Consider the following 13,951-nt stretch of genomic DNA (forward strand, 5'->3'; position numbering starts at 1 on the left):
TGAGCTGAGGGAGACCAGAACAAATCGCTGGGTTTTCCCTCCCATGCTCCAAACTTGAAAACAGTTTTTCAGTTTTTATCACCCTCAACCACAAAAAGATACAACTTCTGATTTCAAAATGACCACTTTCGGCTGGGGTAGTGGCTCACGCTTGTAATCCCAAAACTTTGAGAGGCCGAGGCAGGTGGACCGCCTGAGGTCAGAAGTTCCAGACTAGGCTGACCAATATGGTGAAACTTCATTTCTACTAAAAATACAAAAATTAGCCAGGCCTGTGATGGCATGTGCCTGTAGTCCCAGCTACTCGGGAGGCTGAGACAGGAGAATTGCTTGAACCCGGGAGGCAGAGGTTGCAGTGAGCCGAGATCGCGCCACTACACTCCAGCCTGGGTGACAGAGCGAGACTCCGTCTCAAAAAAAAAAAAAAAAAAAAAAAAAATGACCCCTTTCTGCCTCCCCAGTAACTTTCATTCCCACCCCCACCCCCGAATATACTCCTTGGGCTCACAAAAAAAGCTAAGATGGCATGATTAGCATCTAATGTTCCTAAGCCTTAAGCTGCTGACTAAATTCTACAAAACAAAAGCAAACATACAACCTAACGGGGTAGAAGGAAAGTAAAACCTCAAACTCAGATGCATCCAAAGAGGCAGAAAAGAATGATTTCCAACAATGGATGTCAGCCTTTAATGGCAACTAAAAATATTTCTGTAAAAACCAAAACATGCAAGAATGGTCTACCACTCAGATATTCTCTGATGGGAAGATGCCATGAGTGAGCACAGAAGGGCCCAATGAGTACCAGTACAGGCAAATATAGATATGTTAGAAAACAATTATCCAGACCGGGTGCGTTGGCTCATGACTGTAATCCCAGCACTTTGGGAGGCCAAGGCAAATGGATCACGAGGTCAGGAGTTCAAGACCAGCCTGGCCAACAAGGTGAAACCCCGTCTCTACTAAAAATACAAAAATTAGCTGGGCATGGTGGCACGTGCCTATAATCCCAGCTACTTGGGAGGCTGAAGCAGGTGAATTGCTTGAACCTGGAAGGCAGAGGTTACAGTGAGCCGAGATCGTGCCACTGCACTCCAGCCTGGGCGACAGAACAAGACTGTCTCGGGAAAAAAAATAAAAAATTATTCCAACTATGCTCTTAGTGTGGTGGGCTCAAAGTTAAGGCTGAAGGAAGGAATCATTTCTCGTCTATAATAAGAAAGTCCAACAGAATGACAGGATATGTATTGGAAAGATACTAAAGCATGATTGTCCTTGATTTGTTTGGCAGAGAGGACTGAGCATATTGACAAAGTTAATTTTCCAGATGACTAAAGTTGATGAAAACCTCACAGGCACTAAAAACTTTTTTTTATTTGTATAATAACCACTTTATATTGTATTTGTTTAAAAGGTTACTCTAGAAGCCTGAGTCGTCTAGCTATTTTTGTCAGAAGGTCACTGCCATAAACATCAGCTTCTCTATTATGATGTGCATTCTTTAGGTAATGATGTCTAAACTAAAGAGCTCCTCTGCACCATCTCTAATCCTGTACTTGCAATTTTTGTGAATAGTTTCACGCTTGCCTAATCTCCTCTCTCTTTCAAACTCTCACCTTCTAATCTGTTCTATACTAGAATTATCTCTAACCATGTGTAAATAGGACCTGGATAAATGGTTCTCCCCGTAAGTAAAATGCATTGATTTTGCAATAATTATTTTAGACTCTCAGCAGCCCTTCCCCCTTTTTACTAATCTGTGGCTATGGACCATCAGCACAATTCTATGTACTACCTTTGAGGAAGGCACGACAAAGAGAAAGCCAGGGAAAAAATTTAAAAAACAAAAAAAGGCAATCAAAAAGAATAGTTGCAGGGAGGAGATCCCAAACTCTTCCACAGACACCCAGAGGTCATTACAGGTTTGTAAGAGGTTTCTACCTAAGGACAGTGTAGACTCTAGGCTGAAATACTCATGTGGCCTACTTGGGATGTTGGGTTGGGCCACAAACAGGACCTTTTTCCCCTCTAGTTTCAGGCCTAGATGAGAAGAAAACAGGTTTCCTTGATTGTTGCCCAGGCCCACACCCTGAGTTAGAGTAACCTGGACAATAGAAAGATGAATGGAAAAGAAAAGTCACTTCTCACTGAGGCCTAGAGCAGCATTGAGCTATGTCACACATTCCAAATCTCTTATCTCCTGCATGTGATCTTGAACCTATTGAAGCTTCCCAAACAGAAGGCAATTCAAAGCCTAACTTACTATACAAATTGTGTGGGAGAGAAAAATGGCATAAACTAATCCAAAGAGGAAAAAAGATGCAAGAGATCATCCAAAAAGGGCACTGCTATAAAAGCTAGAGCTTCTCAAGTTTGCTCTTATTCCACTGAAGACTTCATCCATAGGTTCTATGGCTCAGTTGTGTCACCGGCCTTGACTTCATTAGTGCTCTCCCTAGAGATAGGAGTGTGCCACTAATTAAGCCTTTTTTTTTTTTTTTTTTTTTGTGACAGAGTCTTGCTCTGTCCCCCAGGCTGGAGTGCAGTGGCGCGATCTTGGCCTGCAACCTCCACCTCCCAGGTTCAAGCAATTCTCTGCCTCAGCCTCCTGAGTAGCTGGGATTGCAGGCGCCCGCCACCACGCCCAGCTAATTTTTGTATTTTCAGTAGAGACAGGGTTTCACCTTCTTGGCCAGGCTGGTCTTGAACTCCTGACCTCGTGATCCACCTGCCTCAGCTTCCCAAAGTGCTGGGATTACAGCCGTGAGCAGGCGTGAGCCACTGCACCTGGCCAAGACATTTTTTAAAATGTAAAAGACTGAGACTCTTCAGGTGGAAACAACACAGGCAGAAGTGTAACTCCTTAAAGTGTAAGATGAAATTGAGACTCTAGTCAGTCTACAGGAAGGAAGACACAAAAAAGCGTCCTCAGATTGTTAGGATAAGTTGAAAGGATCAACCCCAGAAACCAAAAGTAGAACAAATCAATGAGAAATGGATGAAGGCACCTGTCTTCAGAAGCACTACACACTTAAGGAATTGTCTTAGTCCATCTTGTGTTGCTATAATAGAATACCACAGACTATAATTTATATGAATAGAAATCTATTTGGCTTGTGGTTCTGTAGACTGGGAAGTCGAAGTGCATAGCACTGTCACCTGGCAATGGCCTTCGTGCTGCATCATCCCATGGCAGAAGGGCAAGTGAGGGTGACAGTAAAGAAGCAAAAGGGGACCTGAACTCACTTTAACAAAGCCACTCTCATGATAACCCACTACTGTGATAACATTAATCCATTCATGAGGGCAGAGTCCTTATGACCAAATCACCTCTTATTAGGCCCCACCTCCCAAAACTGTCACAAAACAAAAATGACTTATAAATATTTTCCTCAGGAATCTTGGGGAACATCCAATTCTAGTCACTGGTGACTATAGTGTTAAAAATTAAGTTTTCTTCATTCTAAATGAATGAAAAAGAACAATGGTCTATAGAAAACCCAGGGAAATCAGAGTCAAAGACTGGTATTATTTAATGTCTAATCCAGCCCTACCCAAGCAAAAGTATCTGGGGAAATGTGAAATAGAATGACTTTCCCATGAGACACACACATTCAAGCTTTCCACCACCTGAATAAAATCATACTCAAGACCATCCCGTTCTCATAGTCTGATTCAATGCTTACCAAACAACCATATCATCATTATCTTGGGTTCCTAGATACTCACACCAGGAGTGTGAATATGGGTATTCCTGTCATTAGTAAGCTACACCCTCCACTACTAAGCAAAACTGAAATTTTATCTTTGATGTGATCAGTTAGTGTGAATCAGCTTCCAGCATTACATAATTCCAGATAAAAATTCATAGGCCGGGCGTGGTGGCTCACGCCTGTATTCCCAGCACTTTGGGAGGCTGAGGCGGGCAGATCACCTGAGGTCGGGAGTTTGAGACCAGCCTGGCCAGCAGGGTGAAACCCTGTCTCTACTAAAAATACAAAAATTAGCCGGATGTGATGGCAGGTGCCTGTAATCCCAGCTACTTGGGAAGCTGAGGCAGGATAATCACTTGAACCCGGGAGGCAGAGGTTGCAGTGAACTGAGATCACGCCATTGCACTCCAACCTGGGCAACAGAGCGAGACTCCATCTCAAAAAAAAAAAAAAAAAACATAAGGCTCTAGTTTCTGAATCTGAAGCTATAAAAAGAATATCAACATTTTTAACCCAATACAGGTATATAAGCAACAGAAGACTGCCTTTTTAGGACAAAGAAAATCACTTTAAATGGTAATTAGCAAAAGGAACTCATCACTCTCAATTAGACGGGCTAAAAAATACAGAGAGTCCAAGAAGTATATAAAAGCATCACCCCTAGAGAACCATACCTATTTATGAGAGAGGAAAAGAGAGCTATCTTGTAAAACTGGCTATTGCTATAACAAATGTTGACAGGCATGTGGAAAAGCAGAAACCTTCATACACTGCTGGTGGGAATATAAGATGGTGCAGTCATTTTGGAAAACAGTTTAGCAGTTTCTTAAAAGTTAAACATAAATTTACTATATAACCTAGCAAATCCATTCCTAGGTCTATCCAAAATATAGACCATTCCTAGGTCTATATCCACACAAAGACTTGCATGCAGATATTTTATGGGAGCATTATTTCTAATAGCCATAAAGTAGAAACAACCCAAATGTCCATCAGCTGATGAACAGATATACACGAAATGTGGTACATCTATACACTGGAATATGATTTGGCAATAAAAAGGAATGAAATACTGATACATGCTGCAACATGGATGAACCTCAAGAATAGTATGCTAAGTAAAAGAAGCTAGACACAAAAGACCACATGTTGTATGATTCCATTTATAAGAAATGTCCAAAAATGGCAAACTATGGAGATAGTAAGTAGACTAGTTGCTGCCTGAGGCTAAAGTTGGGAATAGGGATTAACTGTAAATGGGCATAAGAGATCTTACTGCAATGATAAAAATGTTCTAAAACTATACCACGTGATGGTGGCATAACTCAGTAACCTTACGAAAATCACCGAATCATACACTTAAACATGGGTAAATGTTGTATGTAGATTATGCCTCAATAAAGTTAATAAAAAACAAATAGGCATCTCCTTCTCTATAAAGTCCAAGGAAGTAACTCACATGTGTGCCGATGTTGACCACCAAATGTTTTTCCACTTCAGGGCTAGCAAGGCAAAACCAGCAGGGTCCTGGAGGCTGAGCTTCATGTAAAAGAAAGCCAGGTGTTACTATGGTCCAAGCACTACAGCATATAATCACCCCACAGAACTCAGCTTTGTCTGATTTTTATATCCTGAAAAGACTGGTATACAACACTGCCACAATGGGCTGAGCCTGTGCTCCTCACTATGACCCCCTATGAACATTTTCAATGAAATTAAACTTCCATTAGAATTTGTAACCAATCCACAGGTAGGTAACCCACAAGTGCAAAATCACACACTGACTAAAGTAGCACATAACTGGCAATAGGCTACAACAAAAGAACACTGAACTGGGTGTCAGGAGCCCCAATTAAAGCCCCAGCTATGCCATTAGCCATGACCCTGGAAAATTTACCCTCCCAAGGTCAGCTTCTTGTGTGAAACAAAAAGATGAAGAAAGAGAATCTCAATGAAACACTCTTAAAGTCCTTCCTTCAAGTTTGATCATTCTATTATTTTATGAACCCATATTGGTTTTGGAGGCTCTTTACCTCATTATGTTTTACAGACACAAAGGAAAGGTGCTTTTTCCATAGTACAGGAAGCACCTCAGAACAGCCTCGAAGTCAGGCCATTCTTATTTTATTTTTTTTGAGACGGAGTCTCGCTCTGTCGCCCAGGGTGGAGTACAGTGGCGCGATCTCGGCTCACTGCAAGCTCCGCCTCCCAGGTTCGTGCCATTCTCCTGCCTCAGCCTCCTAAGTAGCTGGGACTACGGGCGTCTGCCACCATGCCTGGTTAATTTTTTGTATTTTTAGTAGAGACGGGGTTTCACCGTGTTAGCCAGGATGGTCTCGATCTCCTGACCTCATGATCCGCCCACCTCGGCCTCCCAAAGTGCTGGGATTATAGGCGTGAGCCACCGCGCCCGGCCCGTTATTTTATTTTTTTGAGACAGGGCCTTGCTCTGTCACCCAGGTTGGAGTGCAGTGGTGCAGTCTTGGCTCACTGCAATCTCCGCCTCCTGGGTTCAAGCGATTCTCATGCCTCAGCCTCCTGAGGAGCTGGGACTACAGGTGGGTGCCACCATGCCTTGCTAATTTTTTGTATTTTTAGTAGAGACAGGGTTTCACCATGTTGGCCAGGCTGGTCTCCAACTCCTGGCCTTAAGTGATCCACCCGCTTCGGCCACCCAAAGTGCTGGGATTACAGTTAGTGTGAATCAGTTTCCAGCATTACATAATTCTAGATAAAATTCATAAAGCTCTAGTTTCTGAATCTGAAGCTATAAAAAGAATATCAACTTTTTTTTTTTTTTTGAGATGGAGTCTCACTCTGTCACCCAGGCTGGAGTGCAATGGCATCATCTCGGCTCACTGCAACCTCTGCCTCCTGGGTTCAATCAATTCTCCCACCTCAGCCTCCTGAGTAGCTGGGACTACAGGAGCGTGCCACCACACCTGGCTAATTTTTGTATTTTTAGTAGAGAAGGGGTTTCACTATGTTGGCCAGGCTGGTCTCAAAATTCTGAACTTGTGATCCGCCTGGCTCAGCCTCCCAAAGTACAGGATTACAGGCATGAGCCCCCGCACCTGGCCAAGAATATCAACACTTTTATCCCAATATGGGTATATAAGCAACAGAAGACTGCCTTTTTAGGACAAAGAAAATTGCTTTAAATGGTAATTAGCAAAAGGAACTCATCACTCTCAAGTAGATGGGCTAAAAATACAGAGTCCAAGAAGTATATAAAAGCATCACCCCTAGAGAACCATACCTATTTATGAGACAGGAAAAGAGGGAGCTATCTTGTAAAACTGGCTATTGCTATAACAAATGTTGACAGGGATGTGGAAAAGCAGAAACCTTCATACATTGCCAGTGGGAATATAAGATGGTGCAGTCACCACACCTGGCCAAGGCCATGTTTATATTTTATTTTTACTGTTGGTCCTAATGACTCATTGCACAATTCTCCCCTGCCAGAAGAGGCTCTCTTAGCAATGCTGCTTTCCAAAGAAAAGCCAAAATAACAGTTACTGTTCATAGAAGAAACCTCTGGAATAAAGGTACTTACGAGGTTTGCGAGGCTGCTTTGGATGAGGAGAAGATTTGCTATCTCTACCTGTGGATGAACGCTTCCTTCCCTGCTTTTCATTTAAATCAAAGAAAAACTGACAGGCTGATTCTTCCTGGAATGGCCAAAAGCAGAAGATTAAATGTTATTCAACTAACCTTTAGATAAGTAGCCGACCACTCACATACAAGGGAACATTCCTGCCATGCCATATCTATCTTTCTTCTCAGTCCTTTCTGCACACTATAGGGAAGCAAAATATCTTTCCAGTTCTGATGCCTGAAGTCTCAGTCATACATCAACACTTATCCAAACTACTGCCAAATTCATCTCTTTGGAAAAACGAGTTAAAATGCAAGTTATAAAGTAATTCTTGCCTAAAGCAGAACATGAACCCACCTAAATTCTCTTTTCTTTTTTCTCTCAACAGGGACATAGTGTAGTTATACAATTTCACAGGTCAAACAAGCCTAATTCAGCCTTAATTAAGAGATGAGAAGGCTGCTTGGAAAGAAAGAAAAGTCTGAGAAAGCAGACCGTGCATGCTAGTAAGGGAACTTGACATTCCTTGCTTTAGTGGGGAAAAAATTAATTTGAGAAAACTCTGCTATTAAGAAAATTTCTTCAGCGTAAATCTTATTTTCCTACTAGCAATCATCATAAAATCACAAATTACATTGCTATGAAGCTGCCAGAGCCTTGCCTAAAGAGCTAAGAACAGATAATCACTTTAGACAAAGACTTTACAAATAAAACTGTAACCCCAAACGTCTGAATCCAGTTTGGACAAAGAAAGACCTAATGTATCAAACTGTTAACCCCAAACTACAATAAAAAACACTAAGCTTAGTTGAAATCTACTAAGATTTTCTAAACACCATCATGATTTCCCAAGGGGAAAAAAAAGATTTAGATTCTAACGATTAAACTTGTCTTATGTACTAAACTATAACTAGGAAAAGAACACATATAATGAGCAACCCTGCCCAGAAAATGCCAACCCTCAATCAGAACATACCACAGGGGCAAGAATTTGCTTTCCTATGGATGCTTCCTGCCCAGATTTTCTGTAAGGGTTTTCAGTGACATCCGGAGGCTGTTTTACCAGTTCTGCTGCATCCATTAGCTTCATGGGAACAATACTGAACGCGTAAAGATACTTTAGAGAAAAAGAACATAATGACATTAGGGGAAATACTATTTACCCAACTGTAATCAACCTATTTTACTGTGAAGATTTCACCGAAAACATGTGAAACTCAGTAAAATTAAAAGAACAGCAACCAGCCCATCCATAGCTCAGAGAATAAACAGTAAATCAAATGCCAATTCAGTGGCCTCTGCAGGGGCTCACCAAGGGTTGACAAAGAAATGAACAAGAAATCAAAGCCCCCACCCTCACAAACCAGGAGTTCTCACTCAGATAATGGAATAGTGACAACCGTCACTACAAGGCCCAGAGGGACTTGCTGTATAACCCTTGAAGACAAACTGCTTCTGTCTCTGAGTCCCTTATCTTTGTGTACTTTGTCCACAAAATTGTGGCACTGCCATTCATTTTTCCTAATGAAAATTACAAACGAACTTAGTGTTTCTCTCTCTGATATTATACAAATTCTGCTATATATGCTAATAAAATTTTCTTAAGAGACTAGCAGTAAAGCAATAAATATTCATATAAATATTTGGAATCTTGCACTAATGCCACAGATATCGAAAACTTTAGATAAGATATAAATAGATGTTTAAACTTACTACTGATTAGGGAAATGCAACTAAGTAACAATTATATATCATTTATCACATTGGCAAAAACTTTAATAAAACTTTGACATGGGCCGGGGGTGGCGGCTCATGCCTGCAATCCCAGCACTTTGGGAGGCTGAGGCGGGCGAATCACCTGAGGTCAGGAGATAGAGACCAGCCCGACCAACATGGAGAAATCCCATCTCTACTAAAAATACAAAAGATTAGCCAGGTGTGGTGGCACACACCTATAGTTCCAGCTACTCAGGAGGCTGAGGCAGGAGAATCGCTTGAACATGGGAGGTGGAGGTTGCAGTAAGCCGATATTGTGCCACTACACTCCAGCCTGGGCAATAGACAGAGACTCCATCTTAAACAAACAAACAAAAACTTTGACTTGATCCAGTGAGAAATATGGAGGGGGAAAAAAAAAAACCACTGCTGGGGTAGGGGTATAAATTGGAACAAAGTTTTTAGATGAATTTAACAATGCTTGCCAAATTTTATAATGTGCACACCTTTTGACGAAAGTATAAGTTGCCTATGGCTGAGGCTAACGTCCCTGAGAATAAAACAGACTGAAAATACTAAGTGTTATTCAGTTTGAAAGGGCAATTAAAAGAAAAATTACAAATCTACATTTGCTAAGAATTGGGCAAAAAAGCTGAAAATAGGCTGGGGCATTTATGTGGAGGTCAGAGTGGAAGCAGGTATGAAAGGGTCCAGCAGAAGAAAACATGGCTGCCAAAGTGTTTTGAGTCCGTTGGCAAGTTTGGCCTGGCCTTAGCTGTTGCAGGAGACGTGGTGAACTCTGCCCTATATAATGTGGATGCTGGGCAAAGAGCTGTCATCTTTGACCAATTCCATGGAGTACAGAACACTGTGGTAGGGGAAGGGACTCACTTTCTCATTCCATGGGTACACAAACCTATTATCTTTGACTGCTGTTCTTGACCATGTAATGTGCCAGTCATCACTGATAGCAAAGATTTACAGAATGTCAACATCACGGTGCACATGGGGGCCTGTCGCTAGCCAGCTTCCTCGCATCCTGACCAGCATTGAAGAGGATTATGATAAGCGTGTGCTGCTGTCCATCACTACTGAGATCCTCAAGTCAGTGGTGGCTCACTTTGATGCTGGAGAACTAATCACCTAAAGAGAGCTGGTCTCCAGGCAGATGAGCAACGACCTTACAGAGCGAGCAGCCACCTTTGGGCTCATCCTGGATGACGTGTCCTTGACACATCTGACCTTCGGGAAGGAGTTCACAGAAGCAGTGGAAGCCAAACAGGTGGCTCAGCGGGAAGCAGAGAGCACCAGATTTGTGGTAGAAAAGGCTGAGCAGCAGAAAAAGGCAGCCGTCATCTCTGCTGAGGGCGATTCCAAGGCAGCAGAGCTGATTGCCAACTCACTGGCCACCGCAGGGAACAGCCTGATAGAGCTACGCAAGCTGGAAGCTGTGGAGGACATCACATTCCAGCTCTTATACTCTGGGAACATCAGCTCCCTGCCAGCGGGGCAGTCCATGCTCCTCCAGCTGCCCCTGAGGGGCCACCCTGCCTGCACCTCCGCAGGCCAACTGGGCCACAGCCCTGATGATTCTTAACACTGTCTTCCTTCTGCCCCAACCCTAGAAATCACTGTGAAATTTCATGATTGGCTTAAAGTGAAGGAAATAAAGGTAAAATCACTTCAGATCCGCCCCCTCCCCCCAAAAAAGCTTAAAATATTATGAAAAAAACAAAATATCGATTTGCTTATCTTTTGTATGCATTGTCTATGGCATGTGATAGTGGAATAATCTTCAGACTCTTTATCTGCCTATTTTCCCACTTCACTAACTGTTCTTATTTTAGCTGTCTCAATCCACAATAGGTTAGTTTTGGCCCTGGGAAATCAGAAATACTCTCAGAGAAGTGAGAAAAACAACCTATTTTTCTGGTATATTCTCTTTCATCAACTGCACTGTTTTCCAATACAAAGATAGATTCCAGGTATCACTAAGATTTCCCTCAGGAAATCTTAGCCCTAAGGAGAGCTTAGGTAAGTCCTCTGGGTTTCTTTTTTTTTGTTTCCCGAGACAGAGTCTCACTTTGTCACCCAGGCTGGAGTGCAGTGGCCTGATCTCAGCTCACTGCAGTCTCCACCTCCCACATTCAAGCAATTCTCCTGCCTCAGCCTCCTGAGTAGCTGGGATTACAGGTGCCCCCCCACCACACCTGGCTAATTTTTTTTATTTTTTATAGAGATGGGGTTTCACCATGTTGGCCAGGCTGGTCTCAAACTCCTGGCCTCAAGTGATCCGCCCACCTCAGCCTCTCAAAGTGCTGGGATTACAGGCGTGGGCCACCATGCCCAGCTCTTTGGGGTTTTCTTATTTCAGCTAAATGAAGTTGCTAAAGAAGTAAGCAAGCATCTGAGGGCAAATTCACAAATACCCATAGAGACAACCACATAGATGTGGAAGTAAAGGAACATTGTTCATTTGATATTTTGCCTTTATTCCTCTGGGCCTATTTTCCCAAACCCTTCTTTAAACTCTCCTACAAAAAGACCCAAAGAGACTTGACCTTTCATTACCATACCTTTACAAAGGAGTCTCCGAAACTGCTGGGACCTTGCAGTCAGGGAGAAGAGAAGATCTGAATGCTAAACTGGACAAGAGATACATTTATCAGGCAGACCATGAATATCAACCTTCCACCAAATAGGTAAATCTTTACCTTTTTCTTTTCTGGATTTCCAACATTTGCCAGAGCTATAAACCGGGTGGCATGCTGTGCATTTTCCTGTAGAACGATATGGTTTCTACAACATATTTGAGAGACAAAAAATTACAAACAATTTTACTTTTGATTTGCAATGACAAAATATGTGGACTCAATGGGGCCATAAAAAGAGCAGAGGTCCTCAGTTCATCATCACAAGTCAAATGATTTCAGATAAGTTACTATCTATCCGTCTAATAGGGCAACAATCCCTACCTCACAAGGCTGTTTTAGGAAGAGATGAGATTATGTCTTCAGAAACCATCAAAACTCCAACTTTTGGCTTTAAAAGAGTTGTAAAATTGGCAAAATGTTGACAATAGTTCAAGCTAAGTGATGGACACATGAGGTTTCACTTTACTGTTGCCTCTTCTTTTGTGTAATAAAAAGCTAAAATAGGCCAGGCACTTAGGGAGGCTGAGACAGGAGGACTGCTTGAGCCCAAGAGCTTGAGAACACCCTGGGCAACACAGTGAGACTCTGTCTCTACAAAAAAAATTTTTAAATTAACTGGGCATGGTGGTGCATACCTATAGTCCCAGCTACTCAGGAGGCTAAGGTAGGAGAATCACTTGAGCCCACAAAGTTGAGGCTGCAGTGAGCCTTGATAGTACCTCAGCACTCCAGCCTGGAAGACAGAATGAGATCTTGTCTCAAAAAAAAAAATTAAAAAAAAAAAAAAAATGTAGTCCTTTGTGTCTGGCTTCATTCACTTAACATAAAGTTTTCAAGGTTCAACCATGTTGTAGGACATATCAGTACTTCATTGCTTTTCCTTGCCAAATAACATTTCATCATATATTTACCACTTTTAATTTACCCATTCACCAGGTGATGGACATTTGGGTTGTTTGCATTTTGAGCTATTATGAATAATGCTATTATGATCATCTGTGTACAAGTTTTTGTGTGGACATATGTTTTCCCTTATCTTGGGACAGGAATAAAATTGCCGTTACCATGCTGCTGACTCTTACATTTAACCTTTCAAGAACTGCTAAACAGTTTTCCAAAGCGGCTGCACCATTTTACACTCTCACCAGCAATGTGTGAGGATTCCAATTCCTCCACATCCTTGCCAACACTTGTTATTATGTATTTGCCTTTTTGACTACTGCCATCCTAGTGGGTATGAAGTGGTGTATCATTGTGCTTTTGATTTGCATTACCATAATGGCTAATGATACCAGCATCTTTTTATATGTCTATTGGCCTTTTTTTTTTTTTTTTTTTTTGAGACAGAGTCTCACTCTGTTGCCCAGGCTGGAGTGCAGTGGCACGATCTCTGCTCACTGCAAGCTCCACCTCCCGGGTTCATGCCATTCTCCTGCCTTAGCCTTCCAAGTAGCTGGGACTACAGGCACCCGCCACCATGCCCAGCTAATTTTTTGTATTTTTAGTAGAGACAGGGTTTCACCGTGTTGGCCAGGATGGTCTCGATCTCCTGACCTCATGATCCGCCTGCCTCGGCCTCCCAAAGTGCTGGGATTACAGGCGTGAGCCACCACACCCAGCCCTATTGGCCATTTTTATATGTTCTATGAAAAACTGTATTCCGATTCTTAAGAACTGTGTAAGTTTTGAGTGGCTTGTTCCCAAAACTTCTGTTTTCGCAGTATATTTTTAGAGAACAAGACATTCTTCTAGAATGAGTATATGGAGATTTAACAGAAAAACCTGTATTACCTATGATTCTGCATTAGGCTGTGGGATTATGGTAAGGGGGGTATTCTCTTCTTGCTCACTTAAATTTTTTTAACTAGCAACACGTATATATTACTTTTGTAAAAAAGAAGGGAAAGAAGTTATTTTAGGGATAATCCATGCCCTTTATCAGTGAAGATAATTCTGAGCTTTTACTTAACTCTCTCACTTGTAAAACACTGGTTTTCTTGGCAGTATATTCTTTAAGAACTTGACCTCTATATCAGGAGATCGAGACCATCCTGGCTAACATGGTGAAACCCTGTCTCTACTAAAAATACAAAGAATTAGCCAGGCATGGTGGCGGTCGCCTGTAGTCCCAGCTACTCAGGAGGCTGAGGCAGGAGAATGGCATGAACCTGGGAGGCGGAGGTTGCAGTGAGCCGAGATCATGCCATTGCACTCCAGCCTGGGCGACAGAGCAAGACTCTGTCTCAAAAAAAAGAACTTGACCTCTATAT

The 13,951-nt window shown here is 42.2% G+C and overlaps 1 protein-coding gene and 1 pseudogene across 28 annotated transcripts in view; one reads left to right on the forward strand and one right to left on the reverse strand.

The window, feature by feature from the left end:
• The window catches only part of CWF19L1 (CWF19 like cell cycle control factor 1), a 35,412-nt gene that overhangs the window by 6,219 nt on the left and 15,242 nt on the right, over positions 1 to 13,951 (reverse strand). For all 28 annotated transcript variants that reach the window (XR_010159746.1, XR_010159744.1, XR_010159747.1 and 25 more), the window contains 4 exon segments: positions 11,742 to 11,826; positions 8,288 to 8,428; positions 7,270 to 7,384; positions 5,170 to 5,249 (listed from right to left, as the gene is read on the reverse strand). Coding sequence is in view for 21 of the 28 variants with exons in the window: in XM_054659407.2 (XP_054515382.1) it covers positions 5,170 to 5,249; positions 7,270 to 7,384; positions 8,288 to 8,428; positions 11,742 to 11,826 (421 nt within the window). In the remaining 7 variants the exon portion in view is untranslated.
• On the forward strand, positions 9,835 to 10,713 carry LOC107966812 (prohibitin 1-like; annotated as a pseudogene).

Source organism: Pan troglodytes, chromosome 8 (assembly GCF_028858775.2).
Source record: "Pan troglodytes isolate AG18354 chromosome 8, NHGRI_mPanTro3-v2.0_pri, whole genome shotgun sequence".
NCBI classification, from domain to species: domain Eukaryota; kingdom Metazoa; phylum Chordata; class Mammalia; order Primates; family Hominidae; genus Pan; species Pan troglodytes.